This window comes from Camelus dromedarius, chromosome 34 (genome assembly GCF_036321535.1).
Source record: "Camelus dromedarius isolate mCamDro1 chromosome 34, mCamDro1.pat, whole genome shotgun sequence".
Classification (NCBI taxonomy): Eukaryota; Metazoa; Chordata; class Mammalia; order Artiodactyla; family Camelidae; genus Camelus; species Camelus dromedarius.
This window is the reverse complement of record NC_087469.1, coordinates 11,443,862-11,469,837: the sequence shown is the minus strand read 5'-3', so window position 1 is coordinate 11,469,837 and position 25,976 is coordinate 11,443,862. Positions and strand designations below refer to the sequence as shown.

At 39.9% G+C, this 25,976-nt stretch overlaps 1 protein-coding gene and 1 long non-coding RNA gene across 4 annotated transcripts in view; one reads left to right on the top strand and one right to left on the bottom strand.

Moving 5' to 3' along the window:
* Window positions 1-1,054: 1,054 nt before the first annotated feature.
* SC5D (sterol-C5-desaturase) lies at window positions 1,055-8,822 on the bottom strand. Of its 3 annotated transcripts, XM_031443473.2 has the most exons (6): window positions 8,698-8,822; window positions 8,436-8,521; window positions 5,395-5,612; window positions 4,604-4,736; window positions 2,929-3,029; window positions 1,055-2,579 (listed from the first exon to the last, which is right to left on the bottom strand). In XM_031443473.2, exons 3-6 carry the CDS (start codon window positions 5,602-5,604, stop codon window positions 2,124-2,126), a joined length of 900 nt encoding a protein of 299 aa, XP_031299333.1. In that variant the 5' UTR covers window positions 5,605-5,612; window positions 8,436-8,521; window positions 8,698-8,822; the 3' UTR covers window positions 1,055-2,123. The 3 variants fall into 3 exon arrangements, with proteins under 3 accessions (XP_031299333.1, XP_031299334.1, XP_010988421.1); XM_031443474.2 differs by lacking the exon at window positions 8,436-8,521 and having other exon boundaries at window positions 8,698-8,810; XM_010990119.3 differs by lacking the exon at window positions 8,698-8,822 and having other exon boundaries at window positions 8,436-8,690.
* A 135-nt stretch (window positions 8,823-8,957) lies between these two features.
* The window catches only part of LOC116150188 (uncharacterized), a 47,177-nt gene continuing 30,158 nt past the window's right edge, over window positions 8,958-25,976 (top strand). Inside the window, exons 1-2 of the long non-coding RNA XR_004133881.2 lie at window positions 8,958-9,020; window positions 9,339-9,516. This is a non-coding gene — a long non-coding RNA (uncharacterized LOC116150188). The remainder of the gene's footprint in view (window positions 9,021-9,338; window positions 9,517-25,976) is intronic.

The following is a 25,976-nucleotide window of genomic DNA, read 5'->3' as shown; positions in this document are numbered from 1 at the left end:
GATTCCCTCTCCCCATAAATTATGTCCTTTCTATTAGCTAGCGGTAAGGATCTAGAGGAAAGTTTAACACTCATTACTCAAGTTACGGAATTAAGGGCACTAAGACATACAGTGATAGATAACCTGAAACTCTTCTGGGCTCACTCATCCCTTCCCTACCTTTATTGGGACCTCAGCAAGAGTAGTAAATTATATGGGGAGGGCAAAATGGCTAGCTGTTCAGGCAACTGGCTACCCTGTCCTCCCAGGCACACAGATACAGTTCCCAGCATCTCTTCGAGTTAGATGGGCTGTATGACTTCAGTTTTGTCCAAAGGAACATGGGTGAGGGTTATGCACAACTCACTGCCAGGCCCAACCCCTACAAATCCTCCCCGTGTACTCCCCCCCCCACCCCGCAGGCTCCTTCACAGAGAAGCCTCTGAGGACCAGGAGAACGGCAGAGCCTGGGACGGAAGGAGTCCACCTGTCAGATGACCCTGGAAACTGTCCGCTGACCAGAAGCATCCACACTGGATGTTTACACGGGAGAGAAATAACCTTGGAAAAGTTACACAACTGGCTCCCAGTGTCCTTATGTCAAGGACTTTAAACAGAGGCTGATCAAGGTAAAAGCTCAATAAATATTAGGTTTCATTATTATGGGAAACAAAGCTTATTTCTCCTGAATTTCCTTCTTCTTCTTGGGCAAAGTGGGGCAGAGGGTCTGCAGGGACTAGTGGAAAGCACTCAGCCGCATTTAGCACTAACTGGCACGCTGGTATGCTGAAGCAAAGCAACTGTAACAGTGACTCAGACAGAGAAACAACATTTTCTTCCCGATCCCAAGCATTAAATTTTATGACTGGTCTCTTGCTAAAACACTCAACTCTAATAAAAGATGTGAAATACAAAAAGAAAGTGATAACCCCCTTCTTTCTCCCTTTGACATCAAGCACTTGGAGATACTCTAGAAGTACTGACAATCCACAGCATTTCTGTGGTTTCAAACTGACATGAAATTTGTACAAAGAATACTCTGTGCTGTTATAATATTTTAATGGATACACGTTAATCCGTCATAATCAACTTTTATTGATTTTACATAAATAGTTTATAGAATGCCTTTGCAAACCGTATTTTCCCAATATATTTATGTTACAACACATAACAGTTCTTTATGGAAGTATCCGTTAAATCTTTTTGCAGAGGAAGTGGGGAAAAGTGAAGACAGAGGAGGGAAAATAAGATTTCAAAACTGATCTTCAGTGACAGGCCTAAATATCTGGCAATCACTTCCTTCTACAGAAAATTACAGGATTGTAACTTAGAAACATCAAAAGTGCAGTGCATCAACAGAATCGGAAAACCAGTAGAGTGTCAAACACATTATCTGGGCATCAAATTTCCCTTTCTAAATATAATCAGATATACATGACTTTATACTTACTAAATAATGGTTTAAAACAATAACCATCGAAATCTCTAAATAACCCCAGTCTGGATTAAATTGTGGTAGCATTAATATTTTTTAAAATTCCAATTCAGTTATTCATTGGGAAAATGCAATCTTTGACAATGCCCCCAGAGAATGAGCGTTTTCTGTGTAGGGAGACGATCATCTAATTACACCTGCTAATAATCAAGTCATCCAGCCACTAATATGTTCTATTGGGATTTTTTTTCCACACTGAGGTCTCCACTTGGACAAAGCACAACATGTCATCATTACCATACTGATTCTGAATATGTAATCATTCTGAAACAAGGAATTGTCTTTTTATTAGTATTTCTTTGTTATGGTGTTTAGTCTTAGCACTTAATGAATATGGATGAATTAAGGCAAAAGAACATAACCTAGTCCTCTCAATAACTTATCCTCTACCTTGTAAAAGATCGTTGAGGCTACACAAATTACAGACCTGTTGGCTAGAAAGACACTTGTCCCTTAGACCAGCATCCAGTATTATAAGCAGGGGTTTAAAATCTTGGTGTTCACAGCATGTTCCCTGGATCTACCACTATGATCGTTCCTCAGCAGTGCCCACAACACTGACTTTCAAATGTTTCTGTGCTATGCCTCTTGGCTGTTTGTACATAGATTACTTTCCTTAATTAAAAATATTCAATAACTGGGCAATAATCTATTCAGTCTTTGTAAAGTCTCCACTGAATGATTTTCCATTTTTACAACCATTTCCTGCATGGCTGTTGCACTTTTCTTCTGTCATCTTTTTCACATAAGTAAGTGGCCCAGTCCCTTCAAAGGAGGAGGGGTTTTTGAACGAGCCTCCAATTCTATCCCACAATGTGAAATACTGTCCATAGTTATAGTCAAAGAACATGTGGTGGTCTGTGTGATGAGCTGAGCCATTAATAATTGGCTTTAAGATTTCGGGAACACGAAAGTCACCATCGTGAATGGAAATTGTCCAGACATTGACAAAGATGTACAAACCTAAATAAACGACCTTGTGTAACGGAAAGACAAAAGGGTATATGTGGTAAGGGAGACTCTGAAGGAAGCCGTCCATAGGGTGAAAAGCGTGACTTGCAAAAGGAGTAGGAATCTTCCAGATATGATGGGGTTTGTGTAAGTGCTGTGGAAGGAAAGGACACCACATTAATGCCACACACTTTGCCCAGCATGACGCTCAACTTAGCTTTTCATACTCGTGTTGCTGAAATGATCTAACTAAAACAAAATCCCTTTTAATTTAGCAAATTACTTTACAAAATGCCCTCCTTCTTTACCCCCAAGTGGTAAAATTTTAGCACAGCCCCTCCAGACCCATCAAGAAGAATACAAACAAAATGTACCTGGTAGCAGTCATACCTATGGCTACTGGTTATTTAGTAAGTTAGAAGAAATTCCCGGAAATGAAGACAGAATTTATAATTACGCATTGCTGAGATGCACAGGTTCCCCGTTCCCCTGCAAGTGACTACCTTGTACAGGAGTCTATGATGCAGGCCTCTGTGGATCCAGTAGATCATCATGTCAGTGAAAAAGAGGAAGGACAGCACACTGACAATGAGGTGAATCCAGCCTACGAGAGACAACAAGATACAGCAGAATCAAGACTCGGCTCCCAGGGTCACAGTTTACATTTTACATGTCCACCTAAGATGACAAAATGTGATCCTAGACCCAAACGCTGTAAACTGCCTGCTTTGGTTAATTCCATACATTACAGTCTCCATCCCCCTTGGCTCTCTGCGATCTGCTCATTGCCCTCTCACAAAAATGTCAAGTTCCCCACCTCAAACAACAGAAGCAAGTACACTCCTATGGCATCTTTATTATTTAAATGTTTGATAATAATGTTATCTATTTTTCCTTCATATTCATCTTCATAAAACATGTCTTTACATATTGTCTCTCCTGCTTAGAATTTTATTTTCCATGAAATACCTTAAGCCTAGCATTTACTCCATAACCCAACCCCTTCTGATCTTTCCAACTTATCTGTTTGTGTACTGACCAGGCTGGTTCATTTCATGTCCTCCAGACATCCTGAGTCTTACCTCTGTCCCTTTACTCACACTATCCAGAATGGCCTCTCTCCTTTCATTTTTATTCATAGTCCTATCCACCTTTCAAGGCCTAGCCAATTCATCACCCTGGTGTATAATTTTTGGTCCTTCCGTTAAATAACTAAACTGTTACTCAGAGAGCAGAGTGCTGGTGCCAGCTAACTTGGGTTCCAGTTCCAGACCCACCACTTACTCGTTAAGTGAGCTCAGCAAGTTACTGAAACTCTCCATACACTTAATTTACTCACGTATAAAAGCCGCATTATCATAGTGCCTACGTCACAGAATTTACATAGGGTAAAATGGATTGATTCATATAAACAGCTTAGAACTGTGGCCGCTGCATATTAACACGCAATAAATGTTAACTATTATTCTTTCTTTCTAATACAGAAATGTATCTTGATGAAATAATACTAGAATTTCACAAAAATTTTGTTTAGTCACTGCAGTACTGTTTATAATAGAAAAGCAAGGAACAATCTAAAGGTCTAAAACTTACAGATCATTTAAACTATGGTTATCCATACAAGGCGACACTGTAAGTAATATTCTGTATGTCACTATTTACTGACAGGAGAATATGGGCATATACATTGCTAAGAGAAAAAAAAAAAAAATCAAGAGTCCAAACCAGCATGCATAGCAGGGTTTCATCTCTGTGGCATAAATAACAAAGTATACAGGCATAGGAAAACAGAAGGCTGCACATCAAAAGAGTTACAGTTTCTAGGCAGCAGGATAATGGATTTTTAAAAATCTGTGTTTTCTGATTTTCTATAAATATCATGTACGATTTTTTTTTTTTTGATGTTTGAATTCAATAAAGATAATAGGAAACAAATTCAAGGGTCTAGCTCTGATCACACCAATCTTCCCCTGGGCACAATATCATCTACAACAGAGACTTTAAAACTGATAGATGCAATTAAAGAAATGCACATGTATGTGTGGCAAGACACAAATGCTTAAGAGTAGAACACTGAAAACAACTGAACAATTTACAATTATTTTAAAAGAAGAAGAAAGGCAGATTTGGCTGTTTGGAGAAAGCAATCTGTGCCTGAAATTTTTACTGTATACTCACCAGATGGAAACTCTCCTATGCCATCATATAATTTGCTGTAACCTCTCACCTCCAGCAGGAACAGCAAAACCGTGGGAATGCTTATCCATGGCATCGACTGGACAGAATGCTTGATCTCTCGATACACCTGATTCTGAAAATGAAGTTTCCGATACTTACAAATCACAAAATCTAGTGTTAAACAAAGCTAACATCAAATGGTTCTGGATTGGATGTGTAAGTCCTTTTGTACCAAGCAAATGCAACAAATATTTTAAATTCTGCAACTTTTTTTTCTCCCCACAAAATCTCTAGTTGAAATTTCTATTTACGGAATAATCGTTTCTTTCATAGTTAACTTCCATCCTGAACCCTCTTTATTTTTGTTTTCAGTCCTCGGAGTGACTGACAAAAACAAATAACTGAAATAGAAAAGTGACTGTTAACAAGTCTAAGTCTGCTGAGTTTGGGTCGTATGTCTAGTCAAAAAAACACGTACATAGTAAAAACATGCTTCAGTTCGTCAAATATTAAAACAATTACATAAATGTATATGCTTACTTATTCATCACTATTAGCAAAGAAATTCTTGTCTATGTATCTAGCAAGATCAGGTTTGTAGTTCAAAAAAAAAGTAGGGTTTATTTATTTGTTTAAATTAAAGGAGAGAGGGAATTAGCCCTACCAAAACTATCTAACCCATCCAGAAACTCTAAAGATTATAATTAGTTTAATCTGAAAATCTCATAAACACATCACATTGTTATTTTTATTGTCTCAGTAGTTAAAAAATAGATAAGAAAAGCACTTACCTTTAAAAACTGTGGGTGTTTCATTAATGAATGATCATAGACAAAATAATAATTCAGTGTTGCAAAGAAGAAATAAAGGTTATAAGCACCAAAATTTGTTACAATCAGGAGACTAATAGTTTGTCGAAAGATGTCATCCTCTGGCCACGTGGCTGGATATACGTACGGTGTAAAAAAATAATAATCTGCAGCACTGAGTACAAGATCCATTTTAGCCCCTAAAGGATAAACATATATAACAATTATTTACCTATGGTGACACTTCTCAAAGCAAAACTTTTTCAGAAAACCTATATATGAGGTTCGTGCTTTAATAAGCATGTGCAGTACAAGCCTGCTGCTACCAGAATCCCAAAGGCCATCTTTAGAGCCAGAAGAGGTCTTAAACATCATTGCTAGCCCAATCTCTTCATATTCTACATGGGGACACTAAAGCTTGGTTAGAGAAACTGAGTCCCACAAAGTTTCTTCTCTAGGGTCAAGCTGGTAAGTGACCTAAATCCAGATCTAATTACAACTTAGTTTTCTTTTCTACTATGCCCTATTGCAACATGGCAAATAGCAAAGGGGTGAAACACAGGGCACTACGTACTCAGGCAAATGGTTTACTCCTTTACCTGCATGTTTCAGTGGTACCTCTCCCAAAAGGACTCATATTTCAAGAGATTTTTGCTTCAGCACTGAGACTTTAGATGAATTCTCTAAAGGGTATCCATGCGGCGACCACAACCACAGAAGTCAGGGACTATCTGTTCTTAGGATGGAAGAAAAAGCCTCCCCACTGACAGAACAAAGGGAGATGTATTCTTGGCACTGAGAACTAGAATACATGTATTCTTCTCCTCGAGTCAGGGGCTGGCAAACTGTGGCCCATGGGCCAAACCCGGAGCCTGTTTCTATAAAGCCTTGTTGGAACACAACTATGTCCAGATGTTTACATACTGTCTATGGCTGCTTCTCTACTACAAAGTTAAGGCTGAGTCACTGCAACAGAGACCGGATGGCTCACAAAGCCTAGAACATTTATCATCCAGTCCTTTAAAAGCAAAGTTTGCCAACTCCTGTTTCAGTTGCTTGCACTTTTGAAAACCTTTGGTCAATTCTAGGCTCATGATCCTGTACATAATTCAGCACCTTTCTGGTCAGCTTTTGTGAGCCAACCACTGAATCTATCATTTATGATCTACTCCCTCGTTCCTCACTGCACTGTTTGTAGAAGAAAATGTGTCCAGAATTCTAAAACATCCCTTGTCTACAACTGAAACTTTTGAAAAACAGCAATAGAAAATAATTCTGGAAATTGCCACGGAGTTTTCAGTCTCTTAAAATCAAATTCCAGAAATTTTTTACTTATTAGGGCATTTGGCGCCTTGTTTGTGCTATGAGTTGCAAAGTTTTTTTTTCTCACATTGACATGAAAAGAAATTTTTAATTAACAAATGCCAAATGCCAGATATTGACATGTCTTTCATCATATACTGTTAGTTCACTCAAATAACAAATATCAAGCAATACACTAGGTAATGAACATAAAGATTATAAAAAGATATAGTCTAAATCCACCTTAAAGGTAAGGTAACTATGGAAACAAATAATTACACCGATATGACCAGTGCTGTAATACGGGTATATATGCAAATTCTATGAAATCAGAAAAGACAACACAACTATGTCAGCTTACAGGAGAAGGCTTTATAGTGAAATCCTTTGATTTGGGCTTTGAAGGGCATTACCAGAAAGAAAAGGTTAGGGGTCACTACTTCAAATAGAAATAAGAACTGCAAAGGCAAGGAAAGTCATGCTATGTTCATGGCTCATGAGATGTAGTTTGTGGGTGCTGAACAGTGTGATGGGCTGAAGGAGAGGGGGAAAAATGTTGGAGGATGAATCTGGTCAAAGGAAATTGGTGTTAGACTGTGAAGAGATCTACTGTCCTGCTAAAGAATTTGGACTTTCCCTCATACACGACTGGGAGACACTCAAGATTTCTGAGCAGGAAAGAGGTATAATTAAACCCATGTTTCATAAAAAAAAATTCCAGATTGTACTGATGAGAAGCAGAGAGTTAGGTTGCTGGTAGACTCACCTAGAGAAGATGACCACCTGACCTCAGGCAATAGTGCTAAGAAGAGACACATTCATCAGAGCTTTAGGAGTAAGATAACCCACGGGACTTGATACCTGATTCGACCCTGGATCCCACTTAGCTACTACATTATATTATTTATGCATGCAGACGGGGAATTCTGAGTATCCCATGGTAATTGTATCACATAACGAATGGAAAAGCACTCTGTAAATGAGCAAGGGTCACGGATTTACTGTTTTTTAAATGCTAATCATTGGAAACCAAAAAAGGACCAAAAAAGGAAAAATAATCGATGCTGATACAAAGACACATAACCTGCTAAAAGGTTTGGCTAAATATCTAGCTACCACAAACTTTCCAGTTTGAAAACTACCTCCTACACCACCTCCAAATTTACTCCGCTGTTACACAGGGATTCTAGCAGACACGATTCTTCCTATTTGTAAGCGAAAACAATAGATCGTTTCCCTCCCCTTCTGGTCTTCTCAAACTGTGGATTGTTGTCCCTCTACCCTAATTACACTGCAATGACAGGGGCTTGCACTGCGATGATCAGGTCACAGATTAATGACCAGTCCTTCAGCTTAATTCCTTTGCCCCTTAAAAGAAAAAAAAAAATCCTCCAAGAACAGGGGGAAATCTGTCCCAAGTAAAGCACTGCTGTTCAGTGGACAGACTTCCCCTGGAGAAGAGATTTCGCGATAGCCAACATCAAGCATTTCATTTTCTTCACGCCCATCCACACGTGTGTGTTTTGTTCAGGTCCAAGCATCCTCAGCGTCCTAAAATATTCCCCCTGGCAGGGCAGAGGCCCCTAACCTGAGGTCTCCAGCGCTACCGGCCTCCCACCCGCCCCTCCCCGCCCCCGCCGGGCCGGCGTGCGTCCCCTGCGCCCCGCACTCGCCCGATCACAGCTCTCGCCTCGCAGGTTGTTTTCAAGACACCCGGCTACCTGCTTGTCTCTGCTCCTGGTCAGCGCCGTAGTCCTCAGGCCCAGTTTCGCCGCCAGAGCCCCAGCGCCTGCCCAGCGCCTTTCATCTAGGAGGCAGTCAACAAACGCCCGCGGGAGGCTGGCGAAGCGGGGCCGACGCACTCTCGGCTTCCCGACCCGGGTGCGTCCGGCCAGTGTCTCCCCACCCACTTTTCTCCATCTCCTCTCCCGTCCCGCTCAGATGTACTCCGCCTCCTTTCCCGCACCCTCCCGTCGTCCCTACCTAGAGAAGGTCCGCCGCCGCCTCGGCCGCTGCGGGGCCGTGGCCGTGGCCGCTGCGTCCACTAGACTCCCGCAGGTAGCAGGGCTGTCAGCAGCGCGCAAGGTAGGGAGAGGCGTGGCCTGACCCCCACGCTCCGGGCGGCCCGCGCTGCCAGCCAATCAGCGGCCGGCGGCATAAGCTGATATGACGGCAAATCGCGCGACTTGGCTGCGCGGGTCTCTCAGCGGTCACGTGGGCGGCGCGCGTTCGGACACGCCCCCTGGGCTCAGTCACGCCCCCTGGGCGCAGTCCGCCGACTGCAGGAAGCCTGGAGCCTGATCCAGGTACCCGGGCGGTGGAGGGCGGAGTTTCACCTTCTGTTTTCGTTGGGTTTGTTTTTTCACGGGCGCTGACGTGTGTAGTTCCGAGTCCTGTCCCAAGCAGCTTTACGTTATTTATGCAAACAATCTTAAAAATGATGCTCTGACATTTCTGTAATTTGAAGTGAACGTGGGAGGCATTTTTTTTTAACTTAAAAAAAAATTTAAGTATAGTTGGTTTACAACGTTGTATTAGTTTCTGGTGTACAGCATAGTGATTCAATTATACATGTACATATAGATATATATGTATATTCTTTTTCATATTCTTTTTCACTACAGGTTACCACAAGCCACTGAATATAGTACCCTGTGCTACGCCCTAAGACCTTGCTGTTTATACAGAGGTATTTTCTTAATCAAGAGGAGGCCCAGATATCTGGCAGACAATTGGCTAATACGTGTTTCTCAACTTGGAACTTGACCTTTTCTAAGGAATTGGTTGGCTGAAACAGTTTAGGTAGGTGTTGAAATGACACAAAAGCTTTATAATACAGGTAAAACAAGTGTATGCGGACTCATCGGACATGTCTGTAGCCTTTGGCCTTCGTGTGGGAGTGTGTAGCTTTTATTTTTGTAGTTGTAAACTTTTCTGAACGTGAATTGCAACGGTCATACTTGTAAATAGACCTTCTTGGAAGCCTTAATATAGTGCTTCTCGAAGTCTAACCAACAATGCCCAACCAATTGGGAGTTTCCTGGAAATACAAATTTGGGGGTGCCACCCAAGGTCTGCTAGATCAGAAACACGGGGAGGCCCCAAGAAGCTGGGTTTAACAAACTCTGCAATGAGCTAATGTTTGATAAAGTTTGAGAACCGGTGCTCTAGTGAATTTGACCATTAGAAGGAAATCCAACTAGTCCTTCGTTTTTGCTCCCTCAAGAGTGATAAACAGAAGGAAATACTGGAAAGTGAGAGAAGACTAACCGTAAGAAAGAACGTTTCTGTTTTCTTACAGGACCATCAGAAGTGCTGCAGCGTAGGGGAGTGTTAGACTCCAATCATGAAAACCTTTTATATGATTGTTTTGAATATCTGTGACTTGCCAACTACTTTCTTTCTTTTAAAAATTAACATATAGTATTAGTTTCAGATATAAAACATAATGGCTTGATACTTGTATACATTGTGAAATGGCTTCCTGCTTTCTAAATCACATTTCTTCACCTTTGTTTCCTTTGCTATTGCTCTTATTTCATCCTTTGATTTTTTTTTTTTTTAGATTAAGATTTTTACCTTCATTTCTGGGAAAAAATTAAAATGTGGTTTTCCAAATGTGTGATTGCTGTAGGATAAAGCTTGCTGGTGTGATTAGTTTAGTCCACAGATATATTTATTCCCTTTGAATTAATTAATTTCATATTAAAAAATAACAGACTTCTCTTGAAGGATTGGGAAATCTGACGTAGAAATGGTAAGTAAACTTTAAATATAATATCGTGAATAGCTAGACTTTTGTCATCGAGTGTGTATTAGCAGTGTTTTATTCTCGGGACTTAAAGGTTCCCAAGGTTTGAAATTGTGCAGTCTGCTCTTGGCAACCCCAAGTAGTAATAAATTAACCCAAGAGAACAGTCTTTTTAAAAAGTTATTATTATTATTATTTTTTGCAGGGGGGAGGTAACTAGATTTTTTTGGTTTTTCAGTGGAGGTACTGGGGATTGAACCCAGGACCTCATGCATGCTAAACATGCACTCTACCACTTGAGCTATACCCTCCCCTGAGAACAGTCTTTTAAAAAAATTTTTAAGTATGTTAATGGAGCATCCTAGGATGCAGCTTTTCCATGTGCTTTCTCTGTTCAGAAACAATGTTCAGGATAGATTATTTATTCATTATTTGCAAAGTTCTGTACCAACCAGCCAGTGCCAAGGAATTCAGAGATAAGCTACAATCCCTGCCTGCATTTCTGATTGGGACGTAAGGATATAAAGAAACCATTCAGTCATTTAATAAATAGGTATGGAAAGGCTGGTAAGTGCCAGACACTATTTTATGCACGTGAGATGTATTGGTGATTGAGAGAAATAACGTCCCTGCCCTCATGAAGCTTATGTACTGGTGAGGAGACAGAAAACAACTAATAAATAAATAGTCGGAGAGATATTACAGTGTCAGGTCGTGATAAATGCTATGAAGAAAACAAAACAAAAGAGTAAAGGGATCAAAAGTGATAAGGACTGATCTTAGACAGCATGGTCAGAGCCAGCATCTCTGAGGGTGGGACATTTGACCTGAGTGGCGTTAGGGGCCTCATTCACTTGGAAGATTCTCAGCTGAGATTTAGAGTCTGGACGTTGATAAACTAGAGGGGCCACTGGCTCACAAACATCTATTTGCATGGGTTTATTTTTTAGGGGAAAAGGAGTATTCAAAAAAAAAAAAAAAAAAGGTGGGTGCACAAGAGTCCAAAGCAGACCATAGGAAGACAAAGTGTTGTTCCTCAACCTGGCCCCATGGTTAGATCTTAGTTAACTTACAGTACGTATATCAGAGATCCCTTGGAAATTTAGATGACAGCTGTGGTCTCTGACCCCAGAGAAGTACACCGGTGAGCACAGTAGAAGCAGCTCTTCTAATCACTCTCCACTTAACTCACGTTCGCGGTCTCCTTTCTAATATTCCAGCTAATCCCCAGGAAGCACCAAGACTTATGGCTGGCAGCCTTCACTTTATCCCTGCATCTCTGCTTCTACCAGCTTTGTAATGCTAACCAAAGGTCATTGTGTTTGTTCCCAGGGTATTTATTTCCCTTATACTCCTCGTAATTACGTAAGTAAATTACGTACATTGATAGAATTTGAGTCTGCAAAGAAAAAGACTTGTTGTTTTTGTGAAAACCAAGAAGAATGCTTTGGAAAGACCAGGTAAAGATAGGTGCTAATAAAAATACCTGTTGAATTGCGTGTAGGTCAGGTGGTTACAAAAGTCTAGAGAAATATTTTTAGCATATGTGCATTTTATTGTATATTCATTTCTGTCTCAACTTTAGAAACATCTTCTTCACATTATCCAGGCATGTTTAAATTTTACAGCATAGCAATACAATAAGGGTACAGTTAAGTGGTATTAAGTACATTTGATTTTTGTGCAATCATCATCCATTTCCAAAACCCTTTTCATCTTGAAAAACTGAAACTCTACACCTTTGAAACAGTAACTTCCCATTCCCTCTTTCTCCCAGTGTCTGGCACCACCATGTGACCTTCTGTCTCTGTGACCTCAGCAGTACTAAGTACCTCACATAAGTGGAATCATACAGTATTTGTCTTTTTGTGACTGGCTTTTTGCACTTAGGCTTAATGTTCTCAAGGTTCATCCATGTTGAAGTATGTGTCAGAATTTCCTTCCTTTTTAAGGCTGTATAATACCCCATTGTATGTGCAGACCACATTTTGCTTATTCATTCATTTGTTGATGGACGCTTGTAATGCTTCCTCTGGTAACTAATGCTTATATGAATGTGGGTGTACACAGATCTGTTCAAGTCCCTGCTTTCAATTCTTTTGGGTGTATACCCAGAAGTACAATTGCTTGATCGTATGATAATTCCATGTTTAATTATTTGAGGAATTACCATCCTGTTTTCCACAGTGCCTGCATCATTGCACATTCTTACCACCAATGCACAAGGGTTCCACTTTCTCCACATCCTTGCCAACATTTGCTGTTTTCTAGATTTGTTGTTGTTAGCAGCCATCCTAATGGATATGAGGTGGCACCTCATTGCAGTTTTGGTGTGCATCTTTCCATGTGCTTATTGACCATTTGTATATTTTGTTTGGATAAATGTCTATTCAAGCCTTTTTTATGGATAATTTTTTTTTATTGAAGTCTAATTGACATACAACCTTTCATTAGTTCCAGGTGCACAACATAGTGATTTGATATTTCTATACATTACAAAATGATCACCATGACGAGTCTCGTTCATCTGTCACCATGCAAAGTAATTGTACCATCACTGACTGTATTCCCATTGCTGTCCATTTCGTCTCTGTGACTCACTTTGCAACTGGGAGTTTGTACCTCTTAATCTTCCTCACTTATTTCATTTATCCATCCCACTCCACTCCCCTCTGGCAACCATCTGTTTGTTCTCTGTATCTGTGGATCTGTTGGTTTGTTCATCTGTATTGTTTGTTAGATTACACATGTAAGTGAAATCATACAGTTTTTGTCTTCCTCTGACTTATTGCACTTAGCATAATACCTTCCAGGTCCACCTGTGCTGTTGCAAGTGGAAAGGTTTCATTCTTTTATATGGTTGAGTAATATTATATATATAATTGACATGTATATATATAATATATATATTTATCTATTTATCTCTCAAGAGACATGTCGCTTCTAGGCTATTGTAAACAATGCTGCAGAGAACATAGGGGTGCATATATCTTTTTGAGTTAGTGTTTTTGCTTTCTTCCAAAAAATACCTAGAAGTGGAGTTGCTGGATGATATGATAGCTCTATTTTTAGTTTTTTGAGGAACCTCCATGCTGTGTTCGATAGTGGCTGCACCAATTTACATTCCCACCAACAGGGGAATGTAACGTCTTTGTCAATGCTTGTTATTTGCGTCTTTTTGATAACAGCCTACTGCCTCTGATCTATGTCTCAGAGCATGTGAGTTTTTGCATGAGCCTTTTAAGAGTGGAATCTCTGTTTCTTATAGCCCTCCAGCTCTCCATCTGCAAACCTTCAAAGCCAAATGTTCTGAGGGCTCCTCTTCCCAGTGAAGGACCCTCAGGCTCACACTAGGGAACTCGATATGGAACTGGGACCCCTCACTCCTTGGGGAAAACTTCTGCAACTGTAGTGTTCTTCCTCCTCCTTGTAAGTCTTGGCTACATTGTGTGTCTACCCTTCCTACTTGCTTTGTTGTGGTTCCTTCTTTATATCTTTAGTTGTGGAAAATCTGTTCTGCTAGTTTTCATTAATAGTGGCTCTGTAAATAGTTATAATTTTGGTGTGCCAGTGGGAGGGGTTGAGCTCAGGGTTTTCCTACTGTGCTATCTTGGCCACTGGATCTCTATTCAGGTCTTTTGCCCGTTTTTGAATGAGGTTTTATGGTTTTGTTGTTGAGTTTTAGGGGCTCTCTGTATCTTCTGGATATTAATACCTTAGCTGATATGTGATTTGCAAATATTTCCTCCCATTCTGTGGATTACCTTTTTATCCTGCTTGTAGTGTGAAATTGGTCTTTTTCACTTACCCGCATACTTTCCCTATGTTCTTCATTCCTTCCTTCAGCTCTGAGCTTCCTTCTGGTACCATTTCCTTTCAGCCCACGGTGGCAGCTCTTCTGGAGATGAAATCTTCACTTTCATCGATCTGAGAATGTCTATATTTTGTCTTTGCTTTTTGCAGGATATATTTTGCTGTATATAGAACTCTAGGTCATCTTTATTTTTTCTTCAAGCCCTTACAAGTTGTCTTTTCCTTATCTTCTGACCCACCTTGTTTCTAATGAGAGGTCAGCAATAATTCTTATTGTTGTTTCCCTGTATGTAATATATAATGGTTACTTTTATTATTTCCTCTATTATCTTGGTTTTTCAGCAGTCTGAGTCTGATGTGCTGAGGTGTTCTGTGTGTGTGTGTGTGTGCGTGTGTGTGTATCTTGCTTGTTTAATTGACATCTTTCAAAAATTTTGGAAAATTCTCAGCCATTATCTCTTCAACGATTTCTTCTGCTGCATTTTTTCTCCTTTTACTTGGCTACTCTAATTACGTATACATATATGATTACATATGTGTCCTATAGATCTCAAATATGTTATTATATTTTCTGTCTTTGTGTGTGTGTGTGTGTGTTTCAGTTTATATAATTCCTACTATCTTTAAGTTTAAGGTCTTTTTCTGCCTTTGTGCCTAGGCTGCTCTTAATCCCAAAGAATAAATTCTTCACTGCCGATCCATATTTTTCATTTCTAGGACTTCCATGTGATCCGTTTTTATTGCTTCCATCTCCCCACTGACATTCCCCATATGTTTGTGAATGTTCTCCAGCTTTTCCCCTAGATCCTTTAACACATTTTCATAGTTATTTTAAAGTCCCTGTGTCTCATAATTCGAATATCTGATTCATCATCCAGTCTGCTCCTTTCCTTTCATGATCATGGGTTCTTCCATTCTCTTGCTGCTTTGTGTGTCTCATAGTTTTAATTGTACATTGGACGCCGTGTATAAAACAACAGTAGAGGCTGGAGTAAACAATATTTTCCCCAGAAAAATTGCTCAGCCCTTCTTCTGTCAGGGTGCTGAGCGTCCTTGGCCCTGCAGAAGCACCCAGTAAGTACCAGTAAGACATCAGAAGCTTCTTTGTTGATTTACAGCCCAGACACCAGCTTTATGAACCACGAGTGATTCCTCTCTGCTTCACAGTCTGGATTCCAGCTTTTTGAGTCACTTGGAATTTTTCTTTGTCCTTCAGTTCCATCCCTATCTCTATACACCCAAGGACATCTCTCTATGCTCTGCTTGTCTGCTTTCAGTCAGGCAGTTACTGCTTTGCACTCAGTAAAAGCCCAGAGTGCCTCAGACAGATTTCTCCTCTTTCTGCCTTGCTCCTACCCAGCACGGGGCCATTATCTTAACTTGGGAAAGGTCCCAGCACCTTATGTGGCATCTCTCTAAGCTCCTCTGCTCTCCTTCCAGCCTTCAGCACACTATCTAGCCCTGGGTGAAGGCCTCTGGGAGATACTTGGCAGGTTGCCGCGTCCTCATTCTGCGCTTGGCGTTCCTTGGGATCCTGCTGCGTCATGCTAGATCACATGCAGTCCTCACAAGTTCATTGAAGTATGGCTGGTTTCTCCTTATCCCCTACTAGGATGGAGTCTTTCCTGTCTTAGCTGCTCTGCTAGGATGAAAACACCTGTAGGTCTCTACTCTTAAAGGAAGGACTCCTCAATTGCTAGATTTTAGTTCTGCATTTTTGCTTAGTTGGGTTTATTTCTGCCCTCAGATCTCTGGTGGATTTAAAAAAACAATGATTTTGTAGCTTATCTGGTTGGTTGTTATTGTTAGGGTAGCAGCACTACCTTGTGACTTGAAATCGGAAGGCCTGGAACTTGGATTTTAATGCTCTCTAGTGGATAGGAGGCAAAGTCAGGATCCAGAGAAGGGTGGGAAGTAGAATCCAAGCTTCCAGCATAAGCCTGAACTCTAGGAAGGGCGGATGTAGAGCATATCCATTCACAGGGAGGCTTGTCTGCTGGGGCTTGCTCTAGGATGAGCAGGAAAAGAGAGGGAGGGAGGGAGGGAAGGAAGGAAGAAAGGGAGGGAAGGAAGGAAGAAAGGGAGGGAAGGAGGGAGGGATGGAAGGAGGGAGGGATGGAAGGAGGAAAGAAGGAAGGAGGATAGGTCTTTGCTGAGAATATTGAACCACAAGGCTAAATGCATGTGTCTTGGGGGCATAGTTCATCCTTCCTACACGGTCTGAGTACCACAAGGCTGAGATTTCATTTTAAAGTAGGCCAAGATTGGTGTTGCCCTAGACATCTGGCAGAAATAAAGCAAATATTCCTGGTGTAATTCATGTAAAACAGTAATTTCAGCTCTTTCTACGCCTAGAGGAGTCATGACTCATGGTCCTGAAGGACATAGCAGCTCACTGGCTGCTGGACATCCTAATGGATGTTTTTACCATTTGTGTGTCCTCTGGGCCCAGCAAGCTGCTCCCTCTCATCTCATCATTTTACTAAGGAACAGAATCAAGTGTGTCAGAACGGGAGAGAAAGCAAAGATCTACACACAGTGGTTTCCTTAAGATGGATGGCAGGCTGCAGACTGCTGTAAAAACCCCCAGTTTCATGGATGCCATCAACACTGACCAGAGTGGTGAGAATTTTGCCGTGATCTGTGACCCAAGGGTCACTTTGCTGTTCATCAAATTGTGCCTGAGGAGGCCAAGTATAAGTTCTGTGAAATGAGGAGGCTCTATGGGGGAACCACCCAGATGGACATCTTCTCAATTGATTTGGAGCGTGGCCGAATCGATTAGCCATTTCATCAAGTTCTGCTAACCCAGCACAGAGTGACGAACCCACCACAGAGAGAGGCAGCCTGGCTTCACACCGCTCACGTGCAGGATGCCAATGGCAAGCGCGTCGCCATCAGGCTTTCCAACATACTCATTGTTGAAGGTGACAAACCGTGGATTTCTGTGCTTCAAAGAAAGACTAGGTGCTTCACCGTTGCCAAAGACAGAGACAGAGGATGTTAGCCAAACAGAGCGATAGGTGACATGATTTTCAGGTGAAAGAAGATGCGAGCTCCTTGTGGTTAATTAAAAGTATATTAGCATGGAGGAAAAAACAAAAGCAAAATATTATTTTTAGAAACTTTCCAGCCAAGGAACATGCACTCACATTTTTTTTTTAATTACTAAAACTAAAACATGAAGAAACAACCCCAAATAAACAAGAGTCAACAGAAAAAAAAAAAATAAGCTGAAGGGTCAGACTTCCAAGAACGATACTCGTATTAGATACAGATTGTACAGCAAGAATGTTTGATCCACCTATATTTTAGTTGCATGAATAAAAATGAGAATCTTAAAATCCTAGTGTTGAACAACAAAAAAAAGTAAGTCCAAATTCACTGAAATGGTGTCAGCCAAAGGAGGCTGAAGAGGGGTTTGAGGAGGTGAGCTGCCCAACTGGAAAAAGGCGCGAGGAGCCGACATAATGCACTTCATTGCAGTACCAGCGGGATGCGCAGGCTCTCCGGCCTCCGCACTTGTCCTTTTATTATACCTGCGCATGCGTATTGCTCAGAATGCGGACTCATGCTACTAGCGCATGCGTACATTTACTTCTTACCTCACACACATGTAGGTTATTGTAAACTTCGACCTGGGTCCCAGGACCTACTCACCTTAAGACTACCGACAAATGGATAAGTGAATTTTAGTCTGCTTATATGACACAATAGCATAGAGCACTTTATAAAAGGCACTAAAGCTATACACATTAAGATGGATAAATCTCAGAAATAGAAAGATGACTGAGAAAAGCATGAAAATACATATAAAATGAGTTCTTTTATATACGTTTCAAGGCCTGGAAAAATTAAACATTATATCGTTTAGGGATACATCATATATCATAAAACTATTTTTTTAGTACACCAGAAACTAACACAACATTGTGAATCAACTATACTTCAATAAAAAATTAAAACTATTTTTTAAAGTAGCCTGTAATTTATCATTTAGCATGGTGGTTTCATGCAGATGAGAAGGAGAGGGAGAAGTTCACAGAGGGAGCACGGTGGGCTTGAAAGATTTATTGGGTTGTGTTTTATTGCTTAAGTCAGGTTTAACATATAGGCATTTGTTTTTATCAACATTGTTTAAGTATCTGAGTACAGTTAATTCATTTTTTTGTGTGAATGATTTTTTTTAAACTCAAATAAATCTTGTTTTAAGATCAGTGGTCTATAACCAACAAGTTTATACTGTACAGCACAGGGAGCTATATTCAGTATCTTGTAGTAACCTGTAATGAAAAAGAACGTGAAAACGAATATATGTATGACTGAACTATTATGCTGCACAGCAGAAACTGACACAACATTGTAAACTGACTATACTTCAATTATTAAAAAAAAAAAAAAAAAAAGATCAGTGATCTAAATCCTTGCTAGGAAGACCTCACTGCACGTAAAACCATTGTTTCTTGGAAGACAAAATATCAAATAGGTCCATCTAGTGGTGAATTAAAGAATCTCAAATACAGGCATGCTCCAACTGGAGTAGGCTGAGATGTAAGGCTTTTCCTCAAAAATTGCCCATTCAAAAACCATGTCCACAAATAGAAAAAAAAAAACAAAAAAAAACCTTTATTAATCTAGTGAAGAACTCGTTTTCAGAAGCATGGTAAAATTCTTCAGTTCGTCTCTAACTTGTTGGATGATTAAAAATCAACCTTAGGTAATTTGTGAGGCTCCAGCCTCCTTTACCTGCGTCACATTTACCCCTTGTTGGCAGGTCTCCCCCCTCCCCTCAGGTGCTGTGGTGCTTTCCTCCAGACCTTTGTTATTAACTGCATCTTCCCTGCCTGGGCATCGGCTGACTCCTTGCTATCCCATTCTTTGTCTGAGCTCAAATGCTGCAAGGTGATGAGATATATCCAGGCAGCTATTCAAGGTTTAGGTCACTCTGTTTGTATGAAAACGTCATTAAATGAACGTGGGCAGAGTACAGAACTGCATGGAGCAAATGTTTCCATTTGTATGCTTATATATAGGATATTTGGGGAAGGACACATAAGAAACTAATAAATGTAAGCCTTTAGGGCTTTAGGGAGAGGGACACTGGGGAAATAAAGTGAGGAAGAGACTTACGTTTGTGTTTTTACTACCTCTATTGATGCTGGTTGAGTTTTGTTACAATGTGCCTGTATGACTTTCTCATACAAATTCTAAAGAGAAAATGGCGTGTATTCTGTACATGGAGGTGCTGTCACACTGGCAAACTTTCTACAGATAAAAAGCATTGATGCTTTCTAGTGGATGTTATGTCTTAGTGTTTAGGCACTGACGCTGTGGTGTAGGGCAGCCTTAGATTGTCAGGGGAATGGTCTTGCCTGGATTGAAAAGACTCTCTCCTGCATGTCTTTGGACATATTCATTGCCCGTAATATTTAGCTACAGCCTTTAGCTTTAAATGATTTATCTAACAACTGACATTTTTTTCCAATTAGGTTGAAAAAAAAATCAGTTTACACTTTTTATTTATGTTTGAGTCTCGATACTTTATAAATTGCCTGAAATTTAACAGCGATCTCAGACTAGCACTTGACCTTTGCAAAGAGCTACTTCGGACACCAGTTGGAAGAAACACTATTAATTCCTTTCATATAGCAAATTCCCAAATGAATGTGCAAATAAGTGGCACTTCAGCAAAAACATGAGTGTTTCCTGAGCAAATCTTTTGTAGCGGGTAGAGCGCTCGATTCCTCAGCATTCATTCTCACTTTCCATTGTGTGGCAGCAATGAGCTTTGAGGAACTGACTGAGCTCCACTGATGGGCCCTGGTTAGGAAACCAGTGATTGTTTCAAGGACGTAGCCCTACCATTGTACGAGGGGGTATTAATGTCTCCCAAAGACTGAAGATAGAGACTTCCCATTTGTTGGCTTAGGGAGAGGCAGTTTCTTTCATCTGCTGTATGTAAATAAAGAAATCAGCAGACCTTACTGTAACTGGCAGCTGTCCTACAACCCAGAGGAGAACCGGACATGGAATGGTACAGATCCTGAGGTTACAGAGCGAAAAGACAGGAAGAACCTCTGTTCTTGATGACACAGTGAGTCGTTCAAACAGCCAGCCCTGGAGCATGCCCCATCTCTGGACTTCGTGTAAATGCCAGCTGGTCGACTTTTTATTGCTTGGGTCAAATTGGGTGGGTTGGTTTTTCTATTACTTCCAATGGGAAGCATCATGATGCATATTTCAATAGAACAACAAGAAAAACCCTCAATATATAAGTTACACAATAGCTGGGCTAGATCTTGAATACCCTTCTCCTGATGAATTTCTTAAGTATTTCAATTATAAAAGTGTAAATATATTTCAGAGCATAGTCATAAGAAGGATTGGGTTTTATATGTTCATGTTAGTATAGTAGGGTGTCTTGGTCTGTTCAGGCTGCTATAACAGAATACCATAGAGTGGGTGGCTTAAACAAGAAACGTTTATTTCTTATGGTTCTGGAGGCTGGGAGTCCACGATCCAGGTGCCAGCATGGTCCACTTCTTGGTGAGAGCCCTCTTCCCGGCTTACAGTGGCCACCTTTTTGCTGTATCCTCTTGTGGCAGAGAGAGACAGGGCATCACTCTTGAGATTCTTTTATACTAATCTCATGAGAGCTCCATCTTCATGACCTAATTACCTCCCAAAGGCCCTGTCCCCAAATATCATCACACTGGGGACTAGGGCTTCACATATGAATTTGGGGAAGACAGAGTTCAGTGCATAACATGGGAGTAGAACATGAATAGTATTAAACACTTATCCAGAGAATTTTAGAGACAGAGAAAGGACCCTCGATGAGCCATTAGGCAAAATAAGCACATGCTCAGGCGGTTCCGTTTGTCTCAGCGGCTATAACAAAACTGCCGTAACCGAGTGGCTTGTTAACAGCAGACACTTATTTCGCACAGTTCCTGGAGGCTGAGAATTCCAGGATCAAGTCCCCGGCAGATTCATTGTCTAGTGAGCACCCTCTTCCTGGGTCGTAGATGGCCATCTTTTTTTTTTTTCCGCTGTGTCCTCACACAGAGAAAGAGATAAGGGATCTCTCCAGGGCTTCTTATATAAGGACACTAATTCCATTCATGAGGGCTCCACCTTCGTGACCTAGTCACCCACCCAATAACCCCTCCTTTTAATACCATCACATTAGGGTTTGACATATGAATTTATTTGCAGAGGGCACAAATATTCAGTCTGTAGCATTAGAGCACTAGAGGAAGTGGGGCATCACAGGGCTGTTTCAAATTTTAATAAAATCAGTCTTAGACCAAACTCACTATCCGGATGCCTAATCTAGAAACTGCCCCGGTGATTCTGAAGCCACGTGTAAGCTGGTTGGCTTTTCATCTATGTTGTCTATCTGTACTCTATTGACTGTAGACTGTAAGCTCCTGATTTAATTTCTTTCATAGTTTTAGATCCATCCAATTTTTCTACTTTCCTTGAGTTTAGTAAGTAACATTTGGATTTGCCGGAAATTGTCCATTTTGTTTAAGTTTTATGACTTAAGGGCAGAAAGTTGTTCACAATATTCTTTTATTTTTAAAATCTTGGCTGCACTTGTTATATCCCTTTTTTTTTTTTTAATTCCAACAATTTCCTGTTTTTTCCCTGACTTTTTCTCTATCACTCACCTCAGGGGTTTAATTTTCTCTCCTTTTATTAGACTTTCTAAGCAACCATCTCAATGATGGTAAATAACCAAAAAAAAAAGAAAAAAAAAAAAGGAAAAGGGACTACTTGTTCCTTATATTAGAATGCATTTTAAATCTCGCAATGATATAAAACAGAAATTGTAAATAGTATGACAAGGTGGAAAATCTATAAATATATGAAATTACACATAAAAATGTATATTGAGATGGGTATCATAGTGAGATTAATGTGTGTGTGTATATTTGTACATATGGATATCTATTCATATAATATATACACTTTGTAAACTTCATCAGTAAAGTACATGAACAGTCCAGTTACAGAAAAGGAAAATCAACTAATAAACATTTTAAAATCTAATATTGTTAATCATAGTAACACAAATCTAAACAGAAATAAAATACCACTTACATCTGTTAAAGAAAAAAAAAAAAAAGAAAAAAAAGCAAGTGTAATATTTATTTAGGTATGTCCCCAAGATAATTTGTAAACTTAATATTTTTAAGAATTATTCCTTAATTCATTTTGGATCCCTGTTTGACAGTATGCATTAAAATCCATAGAAATTCATACCCTTTGTTCTAATGAAGCATGTCGTAAGGATCTATCTAAAAATGATTCAGTAGATAAAACTATACTCATGGTGGCATTTACCACAACATTAATTATAAAACTGAAGTTGGGAAAAACTTAAAATGTTCAATAGTAGAGGCGGTGGTTAGGAAAAGCATCATCTATAAACTGAGTTAAACATGTTGTGCTTGTTAAAAATTTGAAAAGTAAAGTTTGGTTTGTGTCTATCACCATTTATTGAGCACTGGCTATGAAGCAGATGCTTTGTACATATTTATCTCTAAATCTCATGATCACTCTGCAAGTTGAGTACTTTCCATTCTCAGTTTAAAGAATCTAGGTCTGGTTGCTCTGTGAGATTAAGTCCCTTACTAAAGGCAGCACATCTAGTAAGTGATGGACACGTGTCCTGGTCGCAGTTCTCGCTGAGGGAACAGCTTTGGTAGCACATTCCGTTCTAAGTGATTTCTGCATCTTTACCCCGCCGCCCCTCCTGATACCACCAGGACTGGGGTCCCACCTAAGGGCCGCCGATCCAGGGTCAGGCTAGTAGATCATGCTATAGTCTGTCGTGGAATGCTCTGCTAGAGAAGAGATGAATTATCCAAATCCTCTTATTTGTTTAATTTTGGAAATAGTGAGAAAATCAAGCAGTTGTTGGAAAAAGCTGGGGGAATGTGAGACAAGGCGAGAAGGCATTTAATCATGTTTTCAGGAGCACCGCTAACTACGTGAGACAGAACTAGACTTCTAGGTCACCCGTGCTGTGGGAGATTGAGCTGGATTCAGCTCAGGCAGAAAAAAATTAATCAAAATATGAAGTAAAGGGAAATAGTTGTCAGTCACACTAAATTCTGCAAATGGTGCCTGTATCTACAAAATCATGCTCATTACATAATCTAGTGCCTTCATGATCTTGTCACCTCTGCAGGGTGATCTCTTAACTGTGGCAAAGCCAAACAACTTCGCGTGTCTACAAGCACGCTGTGCTGGTTATCAGTATTGCCTTTCAGCTCCAAATTCACCCTTTTGCCTGAATTAACAAGTACACCGTGCTGTCCCCTCCCTGGAAAGCATTGTCCCTTGTCTAGCTTATTCCCTTGCATCTGACAAGACTTGTTTTAAGAGAAGCTTCGCCTAGGGATCTTTCCACGATCTTCCCCATCAGACTGAATCCACAAGAGCACAACTCCACGGAGACCCTTTTAGCTCTGTAATAGCTTTATACTAGAAGGTAGTTTGAGTGATGATCAGATATGAGATGAGCAGAGAAGAGAAGAGAGGATTAAGTAGAAGATGTTATAAGGACTGACTCAGGAATCAACATAATACCAACCCCTAAATATGCTAGAGGAAAGTGCTCCCTCCAGAGAGGGAGGCAGACTCTTGGGTCAGAATCATTCACATATCCTTATCTTATTTCCTGAGTTAAAGTAGATATATTTTAAGATATCTACATACACACATATATATGCATATAATATTAATTATTGTATTTTTATATATGTGTATATATAATTGAAAGTCTGAAATCGACAGACTTTTTATCCATTTGTAACTGGGACAAAACTGACCTGGTTCTAAATTAATGAGAAAGACACAGCATAATAGCAATTTGTGTTACAAACTGCTCTTGAGGCAACCATCTGTACTACACAAATAAATTTGCCTCTGAAACTGCAAGGCAACACTTTCCCAGAGTCCTACAGAGAATCCAGATGCAAATTTTCCTGGCTCACTGCCTTTGCTTTATTCATTTGGCTAACCAGTTTGTGAGCAAATGTATATATAAAATTTTAAAAGCTTGCTCAGGACTCCAGAGTGAGGCGAAAACTACTAACAGTCATTTGTATTCATGGAAGTAGAATATTTATCCTAAATGATCAGATCATTTCAAAATACTCTCTCATTCATTTACACCCTATTATCCAAAGCAGACAAAGGATAAATAAATATGTTAAAAGTGTGATTTAGTAAGAAATATGCCCAGCAGTCTACATTAGCTTGAACCAGACATGGGCACTGTGATTTGTACGTCCCTAGGGAATAGCTCTTTGCATTCAGAAATTTTGCTTTTTACCAACTGATTGAGATCCCATAAAGTTTTATTTCTTCATCTACTATGTCTAAGATCTGCGAAGCATTGAGCTGAGAACTAGGAATAAACAAAATCATGACCCAGATTTGTAATACAAGAAACTTACAGCTTGAATATTCTACCCTCACCCAGCTTTATTGAGATAATAATTGACAAATAACATTGTGTAAGTTTAAGGTGTACAATGTGATGATTTGATACACGTATATATTGCAAAATGCTTACAACAATAAGGTTGGTAAGCACATCCTTCACCCCACATAATTACCACCATTGTTATTGTGAGAACATTTAAAATCTACTTTTATAGCAACTTTCAGGTGTGCAATACAGTATTGCTAACTGTAGTCACCATGCTGTACATTAGGTCCCCCAAACATATTCCTCTTTAAATTTGAAGTTTGTACCCTTCGACCAGGATCTCCTCTTCCTCCATCCCCAGCCCCTGGCAACCACAGTTCTCCTCTGCTTCTGAGTTCAGCTGTTACTCACAGTCTACATATAAGTGAGAGCATGCAGTATTTGTCTTTTTCTGTCTGACGTGTTGCACTAAGCATAGTGCCCTCAAGGTCCATTTATGTTGCAAAAATGGCGAGATTTCCCTCTCTTTGAGGCTGAATAAATGTCCCACTGTGTAGATCTAGATCTGGATCTAGAGCTGTCCATTGATAGACACTTAGGTGTTTCCACGTCTTGGCTATTGTGAGTAATGCTGCAGTGACACAGGATTAGTGATTCCATTTCCTTTGGATAAAAACGCAGAAGCGAATTGCTGGATTGTATGAGTTCTATTTTTACTTTTTTTGAGGACTCTCCATGCTGCTTTCCACAGTGGTTGTAACCAATTTACATTTCCATCAACAGTGCACAAAAGTTCCCTTTTCTTCACATTCTTGGCAACCCAAGTTCTCTCTTGTCTTTCTGACAATAACATTCTAACAGGTGTGAGGTGATATTGTGGTTTTGGTTTGCATTTCTCAGATGATTGGTGATTTGAGCACATTTGCATGTGCCTGCTGGTCATTTGTATGCCTTAATTGGAAAAATGTCTATTCAGGTCCTTGGCTCATTTTTTTAATTGGATTATTTTGTGAGTTTTTGTATTTTTTGTTTTGCTATTGAATTATATGAGCTCCTTTTATATTTTAAATATTAACTTCTTGTCAGAGAGAGATGGTTTGCAAATATTTTCTCCCATTCTGTAGGTTGCATTTTCATTTTGTTTGTTTTTTTCTTTTGCTGTTCAGAAGCTTTTTAGTTTGATGTAGTCTTGCTTATTGATTTTTTTCTTTTGTTGCTTGTGCTTTTGGTGTCATATCAAAAAAACCT